Raw genomic sequence first — 24,254 nt, 5'->3', positions numbered from 1 at the left:
AGCCACCGCACCTGACCTTACACAATAACAAAGAACTTTCCAACTGTGTAATTTCACTCACCCTTCTTCAGAGACCTGGTGCTATCGTTGCCGTGGATATTCATCTCCACATGTCATCATCATCGTGTGCCACCACAGCTGTTGCTGCACAGTCCTCATTTTTTTTTTTTTTTTTTTTTTTGAGACAGAGTCTTGCTCTGTCGCCCAGGCTGGAGTGCAGTGGTGCAATCTCAGCTCACTGCAAGCTCCACCTGCCGGGTTCACACCATTCTCCTGCCTCAGCCTCCCGAGTAGCTGGGACTACAGGCGCCGCCACCACACCCGGCTAGTTTTTTGTATTTGTAGTAGAGACGGGGTTTCACCGTGTTAGCCAGGATGGTCTCGATCTGACCTCATGATCCGCTCGCCTCGGCCTCCCAAAGTGACAGTCCTCATATTTTTAATTTACAAACATATTTACTTTCCTGGTGCACTTCATTTTTCCACGCACTTCCGAGTTTCTATCTGGGGTCGTTTTCTGTCAGCAGAAGGAAAGCCCGGAGGACTCCTTTAGTATTTTTTGTGCTGCCACAAATATTCTTAGCTTTGTCTGAAAATATCTTTATTTTATCGTACATAAATTATTGGTTAAAATCCTTTATTTTGGTATTTTAAAGAGGTCATTCTCTTCTGGTTTCCATGGTTTTCTGAGGAGATCTAGCCATCTCTCCTATTGTTATTCCCTGAATGTACTGTCTTTTTTTTTTTAATCTCAATAATTTTTGCAGTTTCTGTTTACTTTTGGTTTTCAGAATTTTTTACTGTAATGTGCTGGAGGGGTTTGCTTTTAGTTTTTTCCTGCTTGTGATTTACTAAAATTCTAATGTCTATCAGTTGACACTGCTTGTCAATTTTGAAAATTTCAGCCACTGCCTTTTCAGATACTGCTCCTGCCCCATTTTCCTCTGTCATTGTTCTAGGGACTCCAGGGACATGTAGGTCGGATCATTTGATGGTGTGGTTCCACATGCTTTTCTGTTTTTCGTTCTTTTCTCTTTCTGTGTCTGGATAATTTCTATTGACCTACCTTTAAGTTAACTGATTCTTTCTTCTGCTGTGATTTCTGAATTTTAGATACTGTACTTTTAAAGTTATAAAATGTCCATTTGACCCTTGTGAGAAACAAACTCATCCATTCAAATCCAAAGAATGGACTCAGGGACCTGGAGAACCACGAAAGCCAGACTTTTAATGATGGTCTTGCAAGATCGGGTGTCTGGTGGGCAGGCACACCCAGAAGTTTCAACAAGCAATTTATCCCCCAGTGCGCAGATCCCTCCCCTGGTTCCTCATAGGCTGAGTACTATGAGGTCACTGTCTTCTCACCTGTCACCTACTGGTTATTGGGCAGGGGCTGGAGGGCGCAGGTCCCGCCCCAGGTTCCTCATAGGCTGGGTACTGTGGGGGGGGTCACTGATTGGTTATTGGGCAGGGGCTGGAGGGCGCAGGTCCCGCCCCAGGTTCCTCATAGGCTGGGTACTGTGGGGGGGGTCACTGACTGGTTATTGGGCAGGGGCTGGAGGGCACAGGTCCCGCCCCAGGTTCCTCATAGGCTGGGTACTGTGGGGGTCACTGTCTCCCCAGACATCACTGATTGGCTGTTGGGCAGGGGCTGGAGGGCGCAGGTCCCGCCCCCGCTTCCTCATAGGCTGGGTACTGTGGGGGGGGTCACTGTCTTCCCAGACGTCGCCTATTGGTTGTTGGGCAGGGGCTGTAGGTGTTTTCTTTAGGGTTGTCCTGCTGCATTTTGTTGCGGCCCACAATGCATTGCAATCCTAGTCAGCTCAGGGGCTCTTTAAGTATCTGACTTATGACCCAAGTAGCTGGGCAGGCTGATAAGAACAGACCAAACAAGCTATTTTGCAGGCTAGTAAACTTTCATCTTAAACTTTTTTGATTTGGGTGAGGGCAACTAAGAGGGGTTTAAGAGGGGAGTGGGTGAGGCCGACAAGCAGGCATCCGCTATCCAAGCTGGGGCCTAGTATATCCTGTTCTTCTGTAGTTTGCTGACCTAAGCCGATTCAAGGCACTTTGTCTTGGAAATGGACCACTGTATACATTAGTTCCTTCACCATTTAAATTTTTTCTTTATAAATAGAAATGGGGGGTCTCACTATGTTGCTCAGGCTGGTCTCAAACTTCTAGACTCGAGCGATCCTCCTGCGTTCAGTTTTCAAAAGTACTAGGATTGGCTGGGCCTGGTGGCTCATGCCTGTAATCCCAGCACTTTGGGAGGCCGAGGTGGGCAGATCACAAGGTCAGGAGTTCAAGACCAGCCTGGCCAAGACAGTGAAAGCCTATCTCTACTAAAAATACAAAAATTAGTCAGGTGTGGTGGTGCGTACCTGTAATCCCAGCTACTCAGGAGGCTGAGGCAGAGAATTGCTTGAACCTGGGAGGCGGAGGTTGCATTGAGCCAAGATCACGCCACGGCACTCCAGCCTGGGTGACAGAGCGAGACTCCATCTCAAAAAAAAAAAAAAGTGCTGCGATTACAGGGTGAGCCACAGTGCCCAGCCTGTGAATTTCTAATAAAAGAGTCAAATGGGGTTGGGCATAGTGGCTGGGCAACATGGTGACACTCGTCTCTACAAAAAATACAAATATTAGCTGAGTATAGTGTAGCAGTGCACCTCTGTAGTCCCAACTACTCGGGAGGCTGAGGTCGGAGAATTGCTTGAGCATAGGAAGTCAAAGAAAGCTGTGGTGAGCGATGATTATGCCACTGCACTCCAGCCTGGGCAAGCCTAGGCTAGACTTTAGGGTGAGACCCTGTCTCAAATAAATAAATACACTCCCATTTTCTGGTGAAAATTTCCATCTTCTCATCCATGTTGCCCAGGTTCTTCTGCTTGCTTTACCATATTTATAATAGTTTTTGTAAAATAGAAACTCCTGGTCTGCTAATTTCAATACTTGTGTCACATACGGACCTGCTTCTATTGGTTATTTTTCTTTTTCTTTTTTTTTTCTTTTTTTTTGACACGGAGTCTTGCTCTGTCGCCCGGGCTGGAGTGCAGCGGCTGGATCTCAGCTCACTGCAAGCTCCGCCTCCTGGGTTTACGCCATTCTCCTGCCTCAGCCTCCCGAGTAGCTGGGACTACAGGTGCCCGCCACCTCGCCCGGCTAGTTTTTTGTATTTTTTAGTAGAGACGGGGTTTCACCATGTTAGCCAGGATGGTCTTGATCTCCTGACCTCATGATCCGCCCATCTCGGCCTCCCAAAGTGCTGGGATTACAGGCTTGAGCCACCGTGCCCGGCTGGCTATTTTTCCCTATCAATTATGGATGACATGAGATGTGATATAAATAATAATCAGATTATTATTTCCTTGCTGAAGCATTTTGTACATAGCAACTGTCAAAGTCAAAATAAAATATACAAATCTTTAATGTTCAATTTTAGGAAGAATTTCAATTCTGTATGTTCAAGAACAAAAGAAAATTGGAATTCTATTGGAAAGAGAAATGTTTTCTATTGCTTTGAAAGGAAGCCCATTGGCCCTGGTAGTTCTGGGGAACTGGCAAACTCTGGCGAGTGGCCTCGGTGGTAAAACCAGCATTGGAGGCCAGGTGCAGTGGCTCACGCCTGTAATCCTAGCACTTTGGGAGGCTGAGGCGGGCAGATCACCTGAGCTCAGGAGTTTGAGACCAGCCTGGCCAACAAGATGAAACTCCATCTCTACTAAAAATACAAAAATTAGCTGGGTGTGGTGGCGGGTGCCTGTAATCCCAGCTGCTCGGGAGGCTGAGGCAGGAGAATCACTTGAACCTGGGAGGTGGAGGTTGCAGTGAGCCGAGATCACACCACTGCGACTCCAGCCTGGGTGAAAGAGCGAGAATCCATCTAAGAAAACAACAACAACAACCAAAAAAAACATAAAACAAAAAACCGGGGTTAGAGTCAGGGCAGGTCATTTCAGCAGCTACTCGGTGAACTGGCTGAGGTGACAGCAGGTCATTTCGGCAGCTGGCTTGTGGGAAATTTAATTCTTGGAGCAGGCATTCTGGGTCCTGAGTGCTTTTCCCCAGCCCCAGCCCCTAGACCCCAGCTTAGTAATCAGCTCTCACAGAACCGTCAGGTCGGAGGCAACCTTCCATCTCCTTTCGGGCGCACAGGCAGGATGAGCTGCTCCCCTGTCGGGTCAGAAGCCGCAGCTGCCGTTGGTTTCCGTTCGGCTGTTTTCAGCCCACAGAGAACGAACTGTCCTACTGCTGGACCCTCGCTCTGCGCAGCGGACCTCGGAGACCAGAGGGACTTTTCCCGCCCTCTCCAGCCCAGCCTGGCCTCCCCAGCACGTGGCAAACGGCCCACGGAGGGGACTGGTGGGCATCTGGGGCTCCCCCGGATCCAGCTCATTGCAGGAGCCTCTCTGCCACTCACACTTGGCCACCTCCTCTCCCCCCGCAGAACCGCTTCAGCTGTAGGGGCTGGTCCACGGCCTGAGGCAGCAGATGAGCCCGGGCGGAGTGGAGTGGGCGAGGCCAGCTCCTCGCTGGGGGTCCCTTAGACCCCCTGTGTTCACAGCCCTCCAGCGTCTCCTCTAATTTTATCGATGTTCTGTGTCTTTCTTTTTTTTTTTTTTTTTTTTTTTTTTGAGACGGAGTCTCATGCTGTTGCCCAGGCTGGAGTGCAGTGGCGCGATCTCGGCTCACTGCAAGCTCCGCCTCCCGGGTTCACGCCATTCTCCTGCCTCAGCCTCCTGAGTAGCTGGGACTACAGGCGCCCGCCACTGCGCCCGGCTAATTTTTTGTATTTTTAGTAGAGACGGGGTTTCACCGTGGTCTCGATCTCCTGACCTTGTGATCCGCCCGCCTCGGCCTCCCAAAGTGCTGGGATTACAGGCTTGAGCCACCGCGCCCGGCCCTGTGTCTTTCTTTCAGTGGTCCAGCATGAGTGACGGCCGCATCCTACCTCCTGGCAGCGAGTGAAACCGAGTGGGGGCCAGCACCCAGCTCAGGGGCTCAAGGGTGAGGCCGTGGGGTCCTTCCTCCTACCCTGCGGGGCCCTGCAGCCCCCAGTGTCACTTCCGTGGATTTGGCCGCCACGAGTCCCTGCCGGGGCCTGGAGAGGCTGCGTGGGCTTCTAAGAGCATCTGTGGGAGACGCGCAATGGGGGCGGGGGTCGTCGAGGCCCCCAAAGAGCCCGTCCCCCTCTGCGTGGGTGACTCCATCCCTCCCCTACCTCCTTTCTATGACCCTCTCGGGGTGTAGGGGTGTTCCCGCCCCCCAACCTGCACGCGGGCGGGTGCAGGGCTTGGCGGACACGGAGAATTCCAGGCTCCGTGCCCTGAAAACACGGGCGTGAGGGGCGCAGGGGCGAAGGCTGGAGGCGGAGAACCCAAGAGGGGCAGCGGGGCTGGAGGCAGCTTCGCTCCGCGGACGTGAGACCCGCCTGGGACCCTTCGCCGACCCGGCTGCGGCCCCGCGCCCCCCGCGTCTTCCCGGCCTCGCGCTGGCAGCGCCGCCCCCCGGGCCCCCGCGCCGTCCTCCCTGCGCCTGCTGCCCGCTGGGGCTATTTTAATACCGGGCGCTGGCGCGGGGCCGCGGCGCATTCCCAGCTGGCGGCGGGCAGGTGGCGGCGGCGCAGGGACCCGGCGCGGGGCTCCGGGCGCGGCTTTGGTAGCGGGACTGGCGGGCGCCCCTGCCGTGCGCTCTGGGAGCCGAGGCCACCGCGGAGCCCCTCGCGCCCCCTCTGCTCCGGGACAGGGGAGCGCGCCTCTGAAAGCTCCCCGCGGCCGCCCCGACCCGCGACCCCAGGCTCGGCGGGCAGGTCTGGCGGCTCCGTGACCGGAGGCAGGTGGGTCCTCCGTGGGTGCCTGGGAGCGCGGGGACTGCGGGGCCTGTGCCCTTCGGGGCCCTCCGCGGGGCTGGGCCGGGGCTTCGCGGTGGGACCCCACCCTGGGCGCTGGGAGCAGGGTCCAGCGAGGCGGCTTCTCCCGAGCCAGGGAACTTTGGGCTCCTCCCCTTCCCTCCTGGCGACCCTGGAGCACGGCCCGGCGTCCACTGTCCCCCTACCCGTGACTCGGGCTCGTGCACAACTGGGGAGCCCGGTGCCCCCCGGGCTTCTGGGCCATCCCCTGGGTGAGGGCTCTGGAAACGCCCCGGGTGGGGGCAGCAACGGGTTGAGGGTCCTCTGGACAGATGGAGCTGGGCGGGGAGCTACCCAGGCTAGTGGGAAAGCGAGGCAGGGCACATTTCCAGGCCCTGGAAGGCCCCCAGCGCTCCCACCTGTTGATGCCGCCCCATCCCAGCCAAGACTGCTCCCTGTGCGGCCATGAGTGTTCGGCCTAAATTCAGCGTGGCTCGTGGAATCAGGCAGCCTCCTGTGTTTCTTCTGCCCCACAGCTCTGCTAGCTTCGTCCAGGCTGCTGACCTCAGCGGTGACTCCTTCTTCACTGGCTTCATGTCACAGTTTGCTTGCCCCCTCCACTGGGGACATTCCAGCTGTTTCCGGCTTCTTAGGAGTCACGCTGCCGTGAACTTTCGCACACTTGACATTTTCTGGACATTGGCAGTCCTTTATCTAAGGTACAAACCTAAAAGTGGAATTGCCGGGTGAGAAGGTCTAGGCGGTCAACTCTGCAAGTCTTGCCAATGGTTTTCCAAAGTGGCAGCGCAGTCCAGGTTCCCAGCAACAGCAAACGGTGGGGCCAGCTCCTCTGCAGACCCCATGCCTGTTGACAATGATGTCTGCCTTTTCACACCTTCGTCGTTGTCATCACGCAGGGGCTTCTGTGGCCATGACTGGCATTTCCCTGCTTGTTGGCCGCGTGGGTGTCCTTTTCAGGGAGTCCCCAGTCACGGTTTTGATCTCTTTTTTTTCAAATGGGTTGTCTTTTCCTTACTAATTTGCAGTTCTCTATATTTTTCTTACCAGCTTTTTGTCTATGTTCTTTCTTTCTTTCTTTCTTTCTTTTTTTTTTTTCTGAGACGAAGTCTCGCTTTGTTGCCCAGTCTGGAGTGCAGTGGCGCAATCTCAATCTTGGCTCACTGCAACCTTCACCTCTCGAGTTCAAACAATTCTCCTGCCTCAGCCTCCCGAGTAGCTGGGATTACAGGCATGTGCCACCATGCCAACTAATTTTTATATTTTCAGTAGAGACGGAGTTTTGAGATGTTGGCCAAGCTGGCTTTGAACTCCTGACCTCAGGTGATCCACTTGCTTTGGCCTCCCAAAGTGCTGGAATTACAGGCGTGAGCCACTGCAACCTGCCTGATATATGTTTTCTGATGATCTCCTAGCCTGTGACTTATGATTTCGCTTTCTTGGTAAAGTTCTTAATTTTAATGAAACCCATTTGCTCAATCTTTTATTGCAAGTATTTTTTGTTCATTTTTAAGAAATCTTTTCCCATCCAAGGTCATGCCAGTATTCCCGTTTTCTTCCAGAACCTTGACTGATTGATTTAACCTTTCACACTTAGGCCTGCAATCCATCTCGAATTCATTTCCCTGTATGAGAAATGGAGATTGCAGAGCCCTCCCTCTCCTTACTTTACATGTTTTTCTATTTGGACTTTTAAAGTCAGTAGCTACTAGTTTTGCAATCTGAAGAAAACTTTTTAAAAATGTACAAGTGAAATAAAAAACGAGAAAGGACTCTGGGGTAAGTGGGCCCCACCCGTGCACAGATAAGAAAATGAGGCCTGGGGGGTGCACTGGGCGGGCAGGCAGAGCCCAGGACTCCCAGCTCTGTCCACTGCCAACCTCTGCCCCAGGGGCTGCCCTCCTGTGTTCCAGCTTTCAGAAAAGCCCAGTCCATCCCAGAGGCCACGGGACCTACAGTGAGGCGGGGGCAGGGGTCCTGCTGGGGCATGTGGGGGTGGGGGAGGGAGGTTGGGGTGGCTCATCTGGTGGCACTCGAGTCCTCCTGCAGAGCTGGTGACTTCCAGAGAGTCCCCAGGAGCCGGAGGGCAGTGGGGGGCCCACGTGACTCTGTGGGAACGGCCGTCACAATGGCCTCCTGGGAGCAGAATGGGTTGCCTACTTGCATCTTTAACAGGCTTCTTTCCCCACAGGCTGAGCTGGTTGCCCACAGGTGCCCGTGCCCCATCTCAGGGAGTGACCACCCAGCCCTGAGCCGATCCTGAGGGGTCAGAGATGGCGCTGACCCCCGAGTCCCCGAGCAGCTTCCCTGGACTGGCGGCCACCGGCAGCTCTGTGCCGGAGCCACCTGGCAGCCCCAACGCAACCCTCAACAGCTCCTGGGCCAGCCCGACAGAGCCCAGCTCCCTGGAGGACCTGGTGGCCACGGGTGCCATTGGGACTCTGCTGTCAGCCATGGGCGTGGTGGGCGTGGTGGGCAACGCCTACACGCTGGTGGTCACCTGCCGCTCCCTGCGCGCCGTGGCCTCCATGTACATCTACGTGGTCAACCTGGCGCTGGCTGACCTGCTGTACCTGCTCAGCATCCCCTTCATCGTGGCCACCTACATCACCAAGGAGTGGCACTTCGGGGATGTGGGCTGCCGCGTGCTCTTCAGCCTGGACTTCCTGACCATGCACGCCAGCATCTTCACGCTGACCGTCATGAGCAGCGAGCGCTACGCCGCGGTGCTGCGGCCGCTGGACACCGTGCAGCGCCCCAAGGGCTACCGCAAGCTGCTGGCGCTGGGCACCTGGCTGCTGGCGCTGCTGCTGACGCTGCCCGTGATGCTGGCCATGCGGTTGGTGCGCCGGGGCCCCAAGAGCCTGTGCCTGCCCGCCTGGGGCCCGCGCGCCCACCGCGCCTACCTGACGCTGCTCTTCGCCACCAGCATCGCGGGGCCCGGGCTGCTCATCGGGCTACTCTACGCGCGTCTGGCCCGCGCCTACCGCCGCTCGCAGCGCGCCTCCTTCAAGCGGGCCCGGCGGCCCGGGGCGCGCGCGCTGCGCCTGGTGCTGGGCATCGTGCTGCTCTTCTGGGCCTGCTTCCTGCCCTTCTGGCTGTGGCAGCTGCTCGCCCAGTACCGCGAGGCCCCGCTGGCGCCGCGGACGGCGCGCATCGTCAACTACCTGACCACCTGCCTCACCTACGGCAACAGCTGCGCCAACCCCTTCCTCTACACGCTGCTCACCAGGAACTACCGCGACCACCTACGCGGCCGCGTGCGCAGCCCGGGCAGCGGCGGAGTCCGGGGGCCCGTTCCCTCCCTGCAGCCCCGCGCCCGCTTCCAGCGCGGCTCCGGCCGCTCCCGGTCTTCCTGCAGCCCGCAGCCCACTGAGAGCCTCGTGCTGGCGGCGGCGGCCCCGGCCGGACCTGCGCTCGAGAGTCCCAGGGACCCGGCGTGAGCACGCGGAGGGGCGGCTGGAGTCCAGGCGGGGACGGGCCCCAAAGCCTCAGCCACTACCGGGAGCCCCTCTGCAGAGCCCCCCACTCCGAAATCACAGGCTCTGCCCCTCCTCCTCAGCCCCCTTCCGGAAAGATCCTGCTCGCTTCCCCTCAGTGCCCTCCCCGTGATGCCCAGAAGCACCCACCCGCCTCCCTGAGGGTCTCCAGGAGGCTCCACTCCAGTCCCGGCTTCTGGGGACCGAGGGCAGCAGGCACCAGTGCCCGGCCCGTGTGGAGACCGTGGCGCGGCTGCCGCCCCCGGGACCCTCCTCCTCTCAGCCAGCGTCCCCGCGGCTCCCGTCCCAGCCTGTGTGACTCCATCCCTTATGGCTTTGCCACTGGAACAATCAACCCTGAGCTGGCTTCCGTGTCCTGCCTCAGCGTGGGGGATGCCACATCTGAGGGGTGGGAGGATCAGCCGGCAGGACCCCCAGCATGACACCGGCAGCTCAAGGAGGAGCCTGTGGGTCTGGCTGGGGTGAGGGGTGCACCTGCCTTTGAGGTCTGTGCAGGCAGCTGGTCTGGCACTTGATATGGGGCAGGGAAGGTGGCCAGGAGGGGAGGCTCTGGCAGCGTGGGCTGAGGGGTGGAGCAGGGGGAAGGCACTGCCCAGCAGAGGCCTGAGGCTTCAGGTGCAGAACGCAAGAGGCCAGGGTCACTGGCCGCACCTACAGGCCCCCTGGCCTCTCATCCACATCTGGCTCTGGTCTGATCAGGAACGGAATCCAGGGCCGGGCGCGGTGGCTCAAGCCTGTAATCCTAGCACTTTGGGAGGCCGAGACGGGCGGATTACGAGGTCAGGAGATCGAGACCATCCTGGCTAACACGGTGAAACCCCGTCTCTACTAAAAATACAAGAAAATTAGCCGGGCGAGGTAGCAGGCGCCTGTAGTCCCAGCTACTCGGGAGGCTGAGGCAGGAGAATGGCGTGAACCCGGGAGGGCGGAGCTTGCAGTGAGCCGAGATCGCACCACTGCACTCTAGCCTGGGGCACAGAGCAAGACTCCGTCTCAAAAAAAAAAAAAAAAAAAGGAACGGAATCCAGGTCCCGCCTCACAGTACCCTTGGCAGTCTCTGCCCCACTCACCCCTCGCTGCCTCCTGGACAGACTTCCTGCCCCTGCTCTCAGCTTGGCCAACCATCCTCTCTCTGGCGACTGCCCCTCTCCAGCCCCCAGTCCAGGCCCCGGACCCTGCACAGCCTCCCCCAGCCTGGCCTCCCCTCCCCACCCCATGCCCAGACTACCAGCCCCTTGGGGCTCCATCTGAACACTGGGGCAGGGGTCATGCCCACTCGGTCCCTCCAGCACCTGCCCCTCAGTGGAGTGAGCACAGCTCCGCTGGCAGGACTGTCGCAGGCGTCGGGAATGAGCATGCAGCCCTGTCCCCAGGGCCTCCCAGAAGAGGGGCAATGCTTGTAGGTCTCCCCTGGAGTGACGAAAGTGCTCTGGAACTAGACGCCGGTGGCTGGGCGACACTGTGAACGAGCCAGTGCCACAGAACCGTGCCCCTGAATGTGCGAGTTCTGTCGTGTTTTACCTTAAAAACAAAAAGATCCCACTCCCCAACCTTGTCCCTCTGTTAAAACTGAAATAGAGACGGATGTACGTCCCACTCCTGAATACATGTAAAATGTGTACAAAAATATCTTCTATGAAAGTGGTTCATAATCTGTAGATTGTAATCTGGGATTTGTAATCTGTAGATTGTAATCTGGGATTTGTCTTAGATATAAAATCCCATCTTTGGGTTGTGTGTTTTTTGCTTTCTCCAAATAAATCTGATCTTTAAAATTCAAAAGAAAAAAAAGAAAAAAGAAAAATAAAAGAAGTAATAAATTACAGGCGTAGTGGCTCACGCCTGTAATTCCAGCACTTTGGGAGGCTGAGACAGGTGTATCACGAGGTCAGGAGTACAAGACCAGCCCGTCCAAGATGGTGAAACCCCATCTCTACTAAAAATACAACAAAACTAGCTGGGCGCAGTGGCAGGTGCCTGTAATCCCAGCTACTCAGGAGGCTGAAGCAGGAGAATCGCTTGAACCTGGGCAGCAGAGGTTGCAGTGAGCTGAGATTGCGCCATTGCACTGCAGCCTGGGCGACAGAGTGAGACCCTGTCTAAAAGAAAAGAAAAAAATGTGCTGCTAAAATCACCCGGGGAGCAGGCAACTCCTCGGAGGTGGGACAGGGCTGATGACGCCCCTTCCGGAGGCTCCGAGGAGCCACCCCAGCCTCGCATCCTCACAGCATCTCTGATGCAGAAGGAGAGCTTTGGGGATTGGAGGTGCTTTCTTTTTCTCAACCCAAGCCTGATTCCTAAAGCTGCTGTCTTTGTAGAGAAGCAAAATTAAAATTAAACATCTGACAGCCAGAGCTGGTCCCTGGCGGTTCCAGCTGGCACTGTCCTCACCTGACACGCAGACTCTCGGCAGCAGCCAAGACAGCGGGGCATAGGACGTGGGGAGACTCCATGCTTAACTTCTTGCTACTGCCTTCCTGGTCTGCCCGCACCAACACGGCTTCTGCGCTGAGCACCTGCCTGCGGCGTGGGGCCCAGGGTGGTGACCGGCAGCGGCTGTATCATGGCAGCTGCTCACTGCTCCTGGCCCCCCACTTTTCCAGGAGACCCCCCACTTCTGTGGAAGGCCCCCCACGTCTTCAGAGCCAAGAAGCTCCAGAGGAAGGAATTTCTGGAGCAACATGGTCCCATCCATGACCCCCTGGATTCCATGTTAGAACACAGCTGAAGACTCGGGTCCCAGGAGGGGCCCTGCAGCCCCACACCCCAGAGGAGACCACCCCAGTGCCACCCTCCACCCAACTCAGCCGGCCACCTGCTGTCCCCAAGGGGCAGAAAGTGGGTCCTCTCCCCCCACTTGTGTTTGGAGAGGGTGGGTGGTCCCCATGATGTGAGACACAGTTGCTGGAGGTGACCACACAAGCATCTACAACCACGTGTGTCCTCCACGGATGTCACCACGGGGCCGATGTGGACAGAGTTCCCCTGAAAGGCAGAGCTTCAGGGCAGGGCTGGGTAATGTGAAGAAAAGGGTGGCACAGGCACGCGTGTGCATGTGAGCGTGGGCTGAGGGAAACACCTGGATAAAAGAGAAAACAAAACTAGGGGTGAATGACTCAGGGCCAGGAGAGAAAAGAAATAAAACCTAAGTAACGGGGGGATGGCCGGGCACGGTGGCTCACGCCTGTAATCCCAGCACTTTGGGAGGCCGAGACGGGCGGATCACGAGGTCAGGAGATCGAGACCATCCTGGCTAACCCGGTGAAACCCCGTCTCTACTAAAAATACAAAAAATTAGCTGGGCGTGGTGGCGGGTGCCTGCAGTCTCAGCTACCGGGGAGGCTGAGGCAGGAGAATGGCGTGAACCCGGGAGGCAGAGCTTGCAGCAAGCCGAGATGGTGCCACAGCACTCCAGCCTGGGCAACAGAGCGAGACTCTGTCTCAAAAAAACAAAAACAAAACAAAAAAAACATCTAAGTAATGAATTCTGAGAAACCAGAGCAGCGAGGCTCTCAGGACACCAGGAAAAGCCACCATAAAACAAGGAGCAGGCAGAGGCGGGGAAGGGAGACCTGAAGACCTGGGCGCTGAAACAAAGCACTGGCTGGAAGGCTGGCAGGTGGAACCGCAGTTCCTCCCGGAGGGGCGCCTGGTTCCGGGAGGGAGTCCCCCCACCCTGAGCCCTACTCTGGTTTTCAGTGCCTCTTGTTGAAGAACCGCGAAGATGCAGAGGTGGGCACACACAGCGCAGTGGACCCCAGATCACAAGGTGAGCGTTCTCTTCGGTGCCTGCTCCCCCTGTCTGGGTGTGGACGGGGCAGCAGTGGGCGCCCCTGTGCAGCCCCCAGCCCCGGCCCCATCCTCATCAACACGTCACCCAGTCACCATGCGCCATGCTTGTGCATCACCCGACCCGCTGGCGACCCCGCAGCGCACCTGCCTTCCGCCCTGGGGGCCTCCATAGCAATGACGTCAGTGACAAGTAGCTCTGTAAGCAGCAGCACTGGCCCCCTGCCTCCCAGGACACACATGGTCCCACACACCACCGCAGACTCACACCCAGTCACACTCACACCACCACAGGCTCACACCCAGTCACACACCACCGCAGACTCACACCCACTCACACTCACACCACCGCAGACTCACACCCACTCACACTCACACCACTGCAGACTCACACCCACTCACACACACCACCACAGACTCACACCCGGTCACACTCACACACCACCACACACCCTGCAGACTCACACCCCAGCAGACTCACACCCACTCACACACACCACCACAGACTCACACCGACTCACACCCACACCACTGCAGACTCACACCCACTCACACACACCACCACAGACTCACACCCGGTCACACTCACACCACCACAGACACACCCAGTCACACTCACACCCCAGCAGACTCACACCCACTCACACTCACACCACCGCAGGCTCACACCCACTCACACTCACACCACCGCAGACTCACACCCACACCACTGCAGACTCACACCGACTCACACCACTGCAAGCTCCCACTCAGTCACACCCACACACCACTGCAGGCTCACACCCACTCTCACTCACACCACCGCAGACTCACACCCACACCACCATAGGCTCACACCCAGTCACACACACCACCACACTCTCACACCCAGTCACACACCACCGCAGACTCACACCCACTCACACTCACACCACCACAGACTCACACCCACACACCACCGCAAGCTCCCACTCAGTCACACTCACACCACTGCAGGCTCACACCCACACACCACTGGAGACTCACACCCACTCACACACAACTGCAGGCTCACACTCACACCACCGCAGGCTCACACCCACTCACACAGCACCACAGACACACCCAGTCACACACCACTGCAGACTCACACACTCACACCAGCACAGGCTCACACCCAGTCACACACCACCACAGATTCACACCCACTCACACTCACACCACCGCAGACTCACAGTCACACTCACACCACTGCAGACTCACACCACCGCAGACTCACACCACCACAGACTCACACCACCACAGACACACCCACTCACACCATCGCAGGCTCACACCCACACACACCACCACTCACACCCACTCACACACCACCGCAGGCTCACACCCACTCACACTCACACCACCACAGACTCCCACCCACACCTTCACCCACAGCCCTGCCCTGCCAAGCCTCCATTGTTTCAGGGTCCCCAGAGCCCGTCAGGCCTGGCAGCTGCTTTGCGCTCTCGCTCTGCGTTCTCTCTTTGGCACATTTCCTAGGCTCTGCCAGGAACCCTCTGGCAGGGGGTACAGCCCAGGTGGAGTTCTGTCCCGGGGAAAGGGTACTGAGGACAGCACCCTCAAATCCAGATGGAATTTTATATGTAAATGCCAGGTATAAAGTCACAACGAGTGAAGAGGAAGTAGCAGTGAATATATTCTAAACTGAGAAGTAGGGGCCGGGTGTGGTGGCTCACGCCTGTAATCCCAGCACTTTGGGAGGCTGAGGCGGGCAGATCCCCTGAGGTCAGGAGTTCGAGACCAGCCTGGCCAACATGGTGAAACCCTGTCTCTACCAAAATACAAAAGTTAGCCAGGCGTGGTGGTGGGCGCCTGTAATCTCAGCTACTCAGGAGGCTGAGGGAAGAGAATCGCTTGAACCGGGGAGGCAGAGGTTGCAGTGAGCTGAGATCACACCACTGCACTGCAGCCTGGGCGACAGAGAGAGACTCCGTCCTGAAAAAAAAAGAGAAGCAAAAGGTTATTGAATGATTATTGAAAGTATGACCTGGCACCTAGAACCGTCAGAGACAGGGAGAGAAATGTAACTTCGGGAGTCAGAATTCCGATGCAGAAAGGACGACTCAACACCAAAGCGGAAGCCGCGCTGGATGGAACGCCCTAGCTCTGCCGTAACTCTCTCTCCAGCCATTTCACTTCCAGGATTTTATCTGAAGTTTAAAAATCAGACGTGGATCAAGATGTGTGCACAAAGGTGCTTGCTTCAGCATCACTTTGAAAACCACAGGCACCGTGGAATTTCCCACAGCTGGTAAATAGATGATGACATGAGCAGTGGAGGATTTTGTGTATCTTCAGAGAATAGCAAAGCTCCGTTTCGGAGTGTCCTTAACGGGACAGATCCAAGGCATGACGGCCAATGACGGAAGCTGGAAAGTGAAACCGAGTGATTTAATCCACGTTTCATTTGGAACAAACAAGAATGTGTGTGTGGATATGTGGTGAAAGTGTGGCGTTCCAAGTGTGGCGTGTGAGACTGTGACCCTGTGTCGTGTGTGCACATGGCTGTGTAGACGTGTGGCTGTGTGTGACTGTGACCCTGTGTTGTATGCACACATGGCTGTGTAGGCATGTGTGGGCGCATGTGTGTGCATGTATGCATCAAAGCTTGACAGGGACACTTTAAAATAGCAACAGTGGGCCGGTCACGGTGGCTCACGCCTGTAATCTCAGCATGTTGAGAGGCCAAGGCGGGTGGATCACGAGGTCAGGAGTTCAAGACCAGCCTAGACAACATGGTGAAACCCCATCTCTACTAAAAATACAAAAATTGGCCAGGTGTGGTGGCACATGCCTGTAATCCCAGCTACTCGGGAGGCTGAGGCAGGAGAATCAATTGAACCCAGGAGGCAGAGGTTGCAGTGAGCTGAGATCACATCACTGCACTCCAGCCTGCGAGACAGAGCGAGACTCCGTCTCAAAAAAAAAAAAAAGAAAAGAAAGAAAAAAGCAACAGCGTTAGCCCTTGGTAGGAAATTTTAGGTAGTTTTTTTGTTTTTTGTTTTTTTACTTTTTATACTTTTGAGTCGTTTCCAGATTTCTCCCAAAAGGTATACACAGCTTTAAAATCAGGATGGTTACCAAATTTTTTAAAGATGGGGTCTTGCTCTGCTGTCCAGGCTGGAGTGCAGTGGTGTGATCTTGGCTCACTGCAGCCTCCACCTCCTGGGTTCAGGTGATCCTCCCACCTCAGCCTCCTAAGTAGCTGGGATTACAGGCACGTGCCACCATACCCAGCTAATTTTTGTATTTTTTGTAGAGACAAGGGTCTCCCTATGTTGCCCAGGCTGGTCTCAAACTCCTGGGCTCAAGTGATCCCCCCACCTCAGCCTCCCAAAGTGCTGAGATTCCAGGCGTGAGCCACCACTCCCGGTCTATTAAAAAGTTTGAATGTCTGAGGCCTTCATGGTTGCCTCAAACGTAGCCAGGCTTGGGGTGGTGCGTGCTGTGCGTCTCCTGCACACGGGGCTGCCGGGCGCCTGCCTTGGAGGAGGACGAGGATGTGGCATGCAAGAGTCTGGCAGCTGGGGAGGTCAGAGCTGGGCCCAGGCCTGCGCATCCATCTACGCATGGCCCCTGCCCTCTGCGCCACCCCTGGAGGCTCTTCTCCTCCTGTCCCCTCTTCCCTTCCCTCCCCAGGCCCTGCCCTTTCCTGGCACCCAACTCCCTTACTCAGACCTCATCCAGCCCCACCCTGAGCCCAAGCGTGGGGGTCCCGGGGCTCCAAGCCACCAGGCTGTGTGGACAGCCCCTCTCCTCAGGAGTCCCCGTGGCCACCCCAGCTGTGTCCGGGGCTTCAGCCAGAGTCTGCTCAGGTAGGAGGGACATAGCACCAGGGGCCGTTCGGGGGCAGCGACAGTGGAGTGCATGGCACAACCCACGAAAGAAATCGAGTGCTCTGCGGGGGTTTCAGCAAAAGTCCTTCTGCCCTGAAAGCAAAAGACCCCGGCTCTGACAGGTCCCAAGTGAAGTGTCCACGGCCGGCTGCCCCCAGCACCACAGCTCTGCTGTGCCCACAGCCCCGACCACTGCCAGGCTCCCCTGGACCCTCCCTGCAATGTCCCTCCACCCCCGCAGTGCCCCCCAGACCCTCCCCACAATCCCCATAATGTCCCCCACCCCCCACAATGCCCCCAGACCCTCCCCACAATCCCACAATGCCCCCTAGCCCCCGTAATGCTCCCTGGACCCTCCCCACAATGCCCACAATGTCCCCCACCCCCGCAATGCCCCCCAGACCCTCCCCACAATCCCCGCAATGCCCCCTGGACCCTCCCCACAATGTCCCCCTACACCCCCCCGTAATGCCCCCTGGACCGTCCCCACAATCCCACAATGTCCCCTAACCCCTGTAATGCCCCCAGACCCTCCCCACAATCCCCACAATGTCCCCTAACCCCCGTAACACCCCCCAGACCCTCCCTACAATCCCCACAATGTCCCCCTACACCCCCCGTAATGCCCCCTGGACCCTCCCCACAATTCCCACAATGCCCTCCACTTCCCCACAAGGCCCCCTGGACCCTCCCCACAATGCCCACAATGCTCCCTAACCCCTGTAATGACCCCTGGACCCTCCCCACAATGCCCCCCACCCCCTGCAATGCCCCCAGACCCTCTCCACAATCCCCACAATGTCCCCTAACCCCCATAATGCCCCCTGGACCCTCCCCACAATCCCCACAATGCCCCCCACACCCTGCAATGCCCCCAGACCCTCCCCACAATCCCCACAATGTCCCCTAACCCCCATAATACCCCCTGGACCCTCCCCACAATCCCCACAATGTCCCCTAACCCCCGTAACACCCCCCAGACCCTCCCCACAATCTCCACAATGTCCCCCTACACCCCCCGTAATGCCCCCTGGACCCTCCCCACAATTCCCACAATGCCCTCCACTTCCCCACAAGGCCCCCTGGACCCTCCCCACAATGCCCACAATGCTCCCTAACCCCTGTAATGCCCCCTGGACCCTCCCCACAATGCCCCCCACCCCCTGCAATGCCCCCAGACCCTCTCCACAATCCCCACAATGTCCCCTAACCCCCATAATGCCCCCTGGACCCTCCCCACAATCCCCACAATGCCCCCCACACCCCGCAATGCCCCCAGACCCTCCCCACAATCCCCACAATGTCCCCTAACCCCCATAATACCCCCTGGACCCTCCCCACAATCCCCACAATGCCCCCCACCCCCTGCAATGCCCCCAGACCCTCTCCACAATCCCCACAATGCCCCCTGGACCCTCCCCACAATGCCCACAATGTCCCCTAACCCCCGTAATACCCCCTGGACCCTCCCCACAATGCCCCCCACTTCCCCGCAAGGCCCCCGGCCCCTCCCCGCGAGGCTGTGTCCCTGCTGCAGGCCGTTGGCAGGTGTTGCTGGTTCCGGAACTCCTTACAAATGGGAGCCTGCAGCCTGCAGTCTTTGCATGCCCGGACTCCCTCCCTTCGCAGCACAGATGCCTCCGTTCTGCTGCTGGGGCCTGGCGGAGGGATTTTGCTGCCGCTGCCGAGGGGCGGCTGTTTGGGCCCAGCCCTGGGTGGGCAGTTGCTAAGGAAGTTGCTGTGAACGCTGCTGCCTCAGCCTCTGCTTTCGTTTGTCCTGGGTAGAACCCAGGGGCGGAATCGCTGAGCAGGTGGAAACTGTCTCGCTGTCTCGCCGTCTCCCTGTTCCGCAAAAGCAGCTTCAGCTGTGCCGTGGACGCTCCCCAGCAAGGGACGGGCCCTCCCGTTGTCCGCCGCAAGCACCTGGAATTTACTGGCTGTTAGGTGCACTTGGGGAAGGAATTTCTTTTCGTGAAAAGGCTGCCGAAAATCCCTTTGTGAGACACCAACTGTGCTGGGATCGAAGGTTTTGTAAATTTGGGTTCGGGCTACGTGGTAAGGGGTGAGGCCTACGCTGGAGAGGCCTTTGCTGTGGGGTGTGCAGCTCCCCTGGAAGGCCCTGGGCAGCGGAGCAGCCGGGATGGGGCCCCCGCCTGCATCAGGAGAGGGGCTGGGTTCCAGCACTGGCATATCCCCCAACCCACACCCCCAGCTGCTTCAGCCCAGAGCAAAACTGGCGAGGGAGAAGGTGTCCTGGGCAGGCCTCGGCCCCGAGAACAAGGCAGCAGATGGCCCATGCCTGGGGGTTGAAGGAACACATGAATGAACTGTGTCCCCCGCTGGGGGTGGATGCCTGGTGGTGGCTGATTGGTTTGCCAGGCTCCCTCACAGTCTGCCCCACGTCTGTTCTGTCTCAGGCGGCTCTGGCGTGGCTGGGGTTTGGTTTCCAATCGCCGCTCCCTGACCAGAGCTGCTGCAGGGCAGTGGGGGTGGACACCACGTCCCCCAAACTGACCTCAAGTCCAAAGGGGCTTTTTCAGACACCCCCAGGTCCCACCCTCCCACCTTCCCACTAGTGAGCATGGAGGACGTGGTCTTCTGGGGTCCACGGCGGGGAGGGTGGGGTGCACCGGCGCGTGGACACAGGGGTCTCAAGGCCCCAAGTCGCACTTCACATGAGTTATTCCTCAACAGAGAAGCACCTGCCATTTAGGGCTGCCGAACTCCCAGGCATTCCAGGAACAGTGTGCTTCAGGAAGTGGGTCGCACCTGCAACCAGCAGGCTCCGCTGTTCACCTGCCCGGGTGCTCTCTGCTTTGGGAGTCCGTCCCCGTGGAATGGACCTCAAGGAGGCCTGCCGCTGTGGGTGGCAGCAGTGACTGCGCTGGTGGGGTGAGGCGGCCCTGGCCAGGGAGGACGGCTGGAGCTGCTTGGCAAAGACTTGCGCTCTGCCTACCCGAACCTGCGCAGCGTCACAGGTGCACTCCTGACCACCTGGAGGGTCAGCCCCGGGAGGTGCCGGGGCGCACAGGCCCCTTTCTGACCCTAGGAAAGCGCTCGGGGCAACCCGTGCTGTCTGGTACCTTCCCTCATCACTCACAAGGGCAGGTTTTTCCATTTGAATTCCAGACAGATGACAGTCCCGGCCGGAAGCGAGGCTGCCAAGGCCAACAGCCAGGCTGTTCCAGACTCCGGCTTTTCCCAGGCTGAGTGCCCAGCCCCATGCAGGGGTCAGGGGAGGCCAGTTCTCCTGGGACTGACCCAGGCCCCAGAGGCATCGTGTGCCCCAAGCCACCGGGACAGGTGCACAGGCTGGCACTGGCCCAAGGCTGGGTACCTCTGTCCTGTCACTGTTGCCCGCCTGCAGCCAAGGAGATCCAGGCTGGGAGGGCCGGGGGGGTGAGTGAGGTCAGAGCCGGACACAGCCTCGGCGGTCTGCAGCCTGGAGACTAAGGTCCAAACCCCAGCTCCTCTGTGCCCTCCCCGCATGGGGCCCCTGCAGATCCCACTGCCAGCTAGGCGTGGGATCTTCCTGTCACCTCCAGCCAGCCCAAGGGGACCTCCTAGCAAGCCCCCCACCCCTGCTTCCCTGAAGCCCACAGTAACCCACAGGCCATGCGGCCTGGGCTGGGCTGTTGTGTATTTCATGGCCCCGACGGCAGCCCCCTTGGCAGAGCCCACCACTGGGCTGCTCTCCAACGGAGACCTCTCCTATTTCACAGCTAAGGGACCTCGGCTCGAGGGACCACCCAGGCCGTGCCTGGGACCCAGTGCTGAGAATCCCAGGAGTGGACACATGCAGGTGCCTGGGACTGACGGGTCCTCAGAGGACGTCGGGCTAGGCTCTGTCTGTCCAGGTGGCCTCCAACACCCCACAGCATGATTAAAAACACAGAGCTATGTCTCACCCCAGAAATAGGAGTCGGCGGGAAACCGAAGGTGCCGCCCCCCTGTACTTCAGCCAGACCTGGCCACGGGAGCCAAAATTCCTCCTAGGGGCTGGGAGCCAGACCGGGGCTGGGGCTAGGGCCTGATGGGGAGGAGCTGTCTCCATCCCCAGGCGCTTCTCCCCGGTCCTCCCTCCGCCTTGTCCTGGCCTCCAGTGTGCGGCCATCTTCATGCCAGGCCGGGCAGCTGGGGACCAGGAGCCTTCTCCCTGGGACGCCGCTAAGAGGCAGTCCTGGGGGGTGTGGATTCAGGGGTGGAGGGAGAGGCCCAACGAGAGGCGGGAGCCAGTATACCCACCTCACCACGGGCAGGACTCCAGGGCCAGTGGGTGTGAGCACAGGAATGGGGCTGGACAGACAGTGAGGTGGGGATGCCAGCAAGTTCTGACCGGGGCTGAGGGGTCTGGGCTCCCCTCTGAGGGCTGCATGCTCCAGAGCCCTAAACACAGCGTGGCCACCCAGGGAGGGCCCAGTGCAGGGAGGTGGCTGCACACGCCAGCCGAAATGAAGACACAGGACAGGACTGGCTAGCAGGAGGGCCTGGGTGTGGGGTCCCAGGGCCGAGGGACATGTGGGGAGAGTGAGCCTGGCCTGGCCTCACAAGGGGCTATGGGGGAAGGAAAGCCCAGGCAAGGCCTCAGTCAGGCCGAGCACCTGCTCTGGTCTCCGGCCACAGACCCTCCCGTGCCCTCTAGGCACAGCGTGCTGGCAGGCGGGGTGGGGCAAGCCCCCAAGGGTGGGCTGCCGGAGGGGCTGCTGGGAGCCTGGGGTCCATGAGGGTGCGGCTGCTGCCTGGCATTGCCCTAAGCCGGCCAGGACCTGATCCCCACCCTGCACTGGGGCTGGGAGCAGACAGGAAGGACAGAGACACACGGAGAAGAGGCCCAGTGCGTCTCGGCGGGGTGTGGCCGCCTCCCGGGATGCTAGACAGGAGCCATGGGGCCCCTTCCTGGGAAGAAAAGTGTGGCCATGCAAAGTGAACCCAGGGGACGGCAAAGGGCCTGACCCACTCTTCTCCTGAAACTCAGATGTTTCCAGTATGTGTTGGGTGTCCCCAGGAAAGACACGGAGATGGACTGATTTGCAGGGGACCCCAGGCCCTCTTCCCCCACACAGGGAGCCTCGGGATCCATCTTCATTGCTGCTGGCACAGGGGCCTCCTCCTCAGCCCATCCTCATCTGCTGTTGCTGTTTCATCCTCTTCCTGCCTCGTGCTTTGTTGATGCTCCGCACATTATTTGGAAGTGATGTGTAAATGGAATAAATGGAAAATAACTCTTATTGCTCCCAGCTGGCCTAGTCTCGTCCCTCACCCACCTGCCTTGGGGGCCAGGAGGCTCTATGATGTGAGGACGCTGGATAGAAACAGCAGCCAGAGGGGGACAGAGACTGGACAGAAACGGACAGAGAGGGACAGAAGATGCATGGGCTGGCCAGGTGAGGGGCGATGCTTGGGCACCCCCAGGTCACAGGGCAAGGAGCAGTACTGAGCAGTGCCACAGTGTGACAAAGAGAGTGACATGCAGCAGGTCAGGGACAGCATCCAGTGTGGACGGAGCCTTCCTGATGCGTGGGCCACCCCTGAGCTCACGGGGCTACCCTCCGGCCGCCGGTCCCCCAGCTCCCCAGCCCAGGGCTGTCCAGCAGCGAGCGCTGCCCTGGGAGATGAGTGGTGAGTGGGCGTGGCACACACCGCTGGTGTCTCAGGCCCTTGGCTCCCATCTCGGTGATGAGCTCCGCTGGGCCGGAGTCCCCATCAGGAAAGAAGGTGGAGGGAGCGGAGGCCACCACCCTCCACACCAGGGCTGTGACCATGCAGGGGTGAGTGGTGGCTGCCATGTGGGATCCTGGCAGCGACCCACACACCATGCAGAGTCAGCTCCAGGCTGGCCATGGTGACCAGTCTTCCGGGACGGGGCCAGTGATGGGAGGGCCACGCCCGTTTCCTTTCCTTTGAAAGCGAGTCTCCTATACGTAGAAATGGCTTTGCTTGCTCACCCTGCGGCCTCACTGGCCGGGTCACACACCCACATGGCACCAAGGCCCTCCCCGGAGCCCTCCCCACTCACTTCACCGTCGTGGCCTCTGCTTTCGTGGCTTCCTTCCCTTCGTGAGAACTCGGGGCAGGTACATGGAGCTTTTCACACAACTCAAGAAACCCAGCCTGAGGGCCCTCCATACTCCCCAGACTCGGACACGCGGGGACCTCGTGTTTCGGCTTTGCCTTCGCAATGCACGGCTGTGCGCTCGGGCCTGGCTCTGGTGGCTGCCGCGTCCTGGAGACCCTGTCCCCTGTCCACGCAGGTAGCAGGGACAGGGCCACCGCCAGGCTGGGAGCACAGATGGAAGCAGGAAACGTCTCCTGATGCTTCCTTCCTGACAGCAGGACTCGCCCTCCTCAGATTCTTTATTTTAAAAGGAATAATCATCTTTGATTGTAATGAAACACTTTTACTTAAAAACAGATCACTCATCAGAGGACACGCCGGAGACTCCAGTTCCTCCCTGGAACCTTCTAGCGGAACCAATCACCCCGGAACCTTCTAGCGGAACCAATCACCCCGCATGGCTCCTGGAAGAGCCTCAGGCCGGCCACACCCGAGGCTTTCATCAGGTTCACAAGCACTTCTGGGGCAAAGCCCAGGGTGTGCGGATTCACTGCTGTGCTCAGTATTTTCCCACTTTTTTATTTTTAAAACATACCCAGACTTCAATGATAAAAATTTTTTTTTAGACAGGGTCTTGCTCTGTCTCCCAGGCTGGAGTGCAGTGGAGCCGTCACGGATTACTGCAGCCTCGACCTCCTGGGCTCAATTAGTCCTCCTGCCTCAGCTCTGAGTAGCGGGGACCACAGGAGCAGGCTGCCACGCCCAGCTACATTTTTTAAAAATTTCTTGTACAGACAGCATCTCACGATGTTGCCCAGATGGGTCTCCAGCTCCTGGGCTCAAGTGACCCTCCTGCCTCAGCCTCCCAAAGTGCTGGGATTACCAGCGTGAGCCATATGTTCCCACTTTAGAAGAAGGAAATTCTTCATCCTGGCTAACACGGTGAAACCTCGTCTCTACTCAAAATACAAAAAAACTAGCCGGGCGAGGTGGCGGTCGCCTGTAGTCCCAGCTACTCAGGAGGCTGAGGCAGGAGAATGGCTTTAACCCGGGAGGCGGAGCTTGCAGTGAGCCCAGATCGCGCCACCACACTCCAGCCTGGGCGACACAGCGAGACTCCGTTTCAAAAAAAAAAAAAAAAAAAAAAAGGAAATTCTTGCTTTGGCCCAAATATATTTCTTTGT

General features: G+C 58.1%; 1 protein-coding gene and 1 long non-coding RNA gene across 2 annotated transcripts; one reads left to right on the top strand and one right to left on the bottom strand.

Annotated features, from left to right (window-relative positions):
* The first annotated feature begins 6,390 nt into the window (after positions 1–6,390).
* Positions 6,391–10,079, top strand: UTS2R (urotensin 2 receptor). Its single transcript, XM_050763726.1, has 2 exons — positions 6,391–6,570; positions 8,061–10,079. Exon 2 carries the CDS (start codon positions 8,143–8,145, stop codon positions 9,310–9,312), a length of 1,170 nt encoding a protein of 389 aa, XP_050619683.1. The 5' UTR covers positions 6,391–6,570; positions 8,061–8,142; the 3' UTR covers positions 9,313–10,079.
* A 5,056-nt stretch (positions 10,080–15,135) lies between these two features.
* On the bottom strand, positions 15,136–16,575 carry LOC126938973 (uncharacterized). Its single transcript, XR_007720270.1, has 2 exons — positions 16,504–16,575; positions 15,136–15,548 (listed from the first exon to the last, which is right to left on the bottom strand). It is a non-coding gene; the product is annotated as an uncharacterized LOC126938973 (long non-coding RNA).
* Between the last annotated feature and the right edge of the window lie 7,679 nt (positions 16,576–24,254).

Source organism: Macaca thibetana, chromosome 16 (genome assembly GCF_024542745.1).
Source record: "Macaca thibetana thibetana isolate TM-01 chromosome 16, ASM2454274v1, whole genome shotgun sequence".
Lineage (NCBI taxonomy): Eukaryota > Metazoa > Chordata > Mammalia > Primates > Cercopithecidae > Macaca > Macaca thibetana.
The sequence above is the reverse complement of the archived record's forward strand: the minus strand, read 5'-3'. Positions and strand labels throughout refer to the sequence as shown.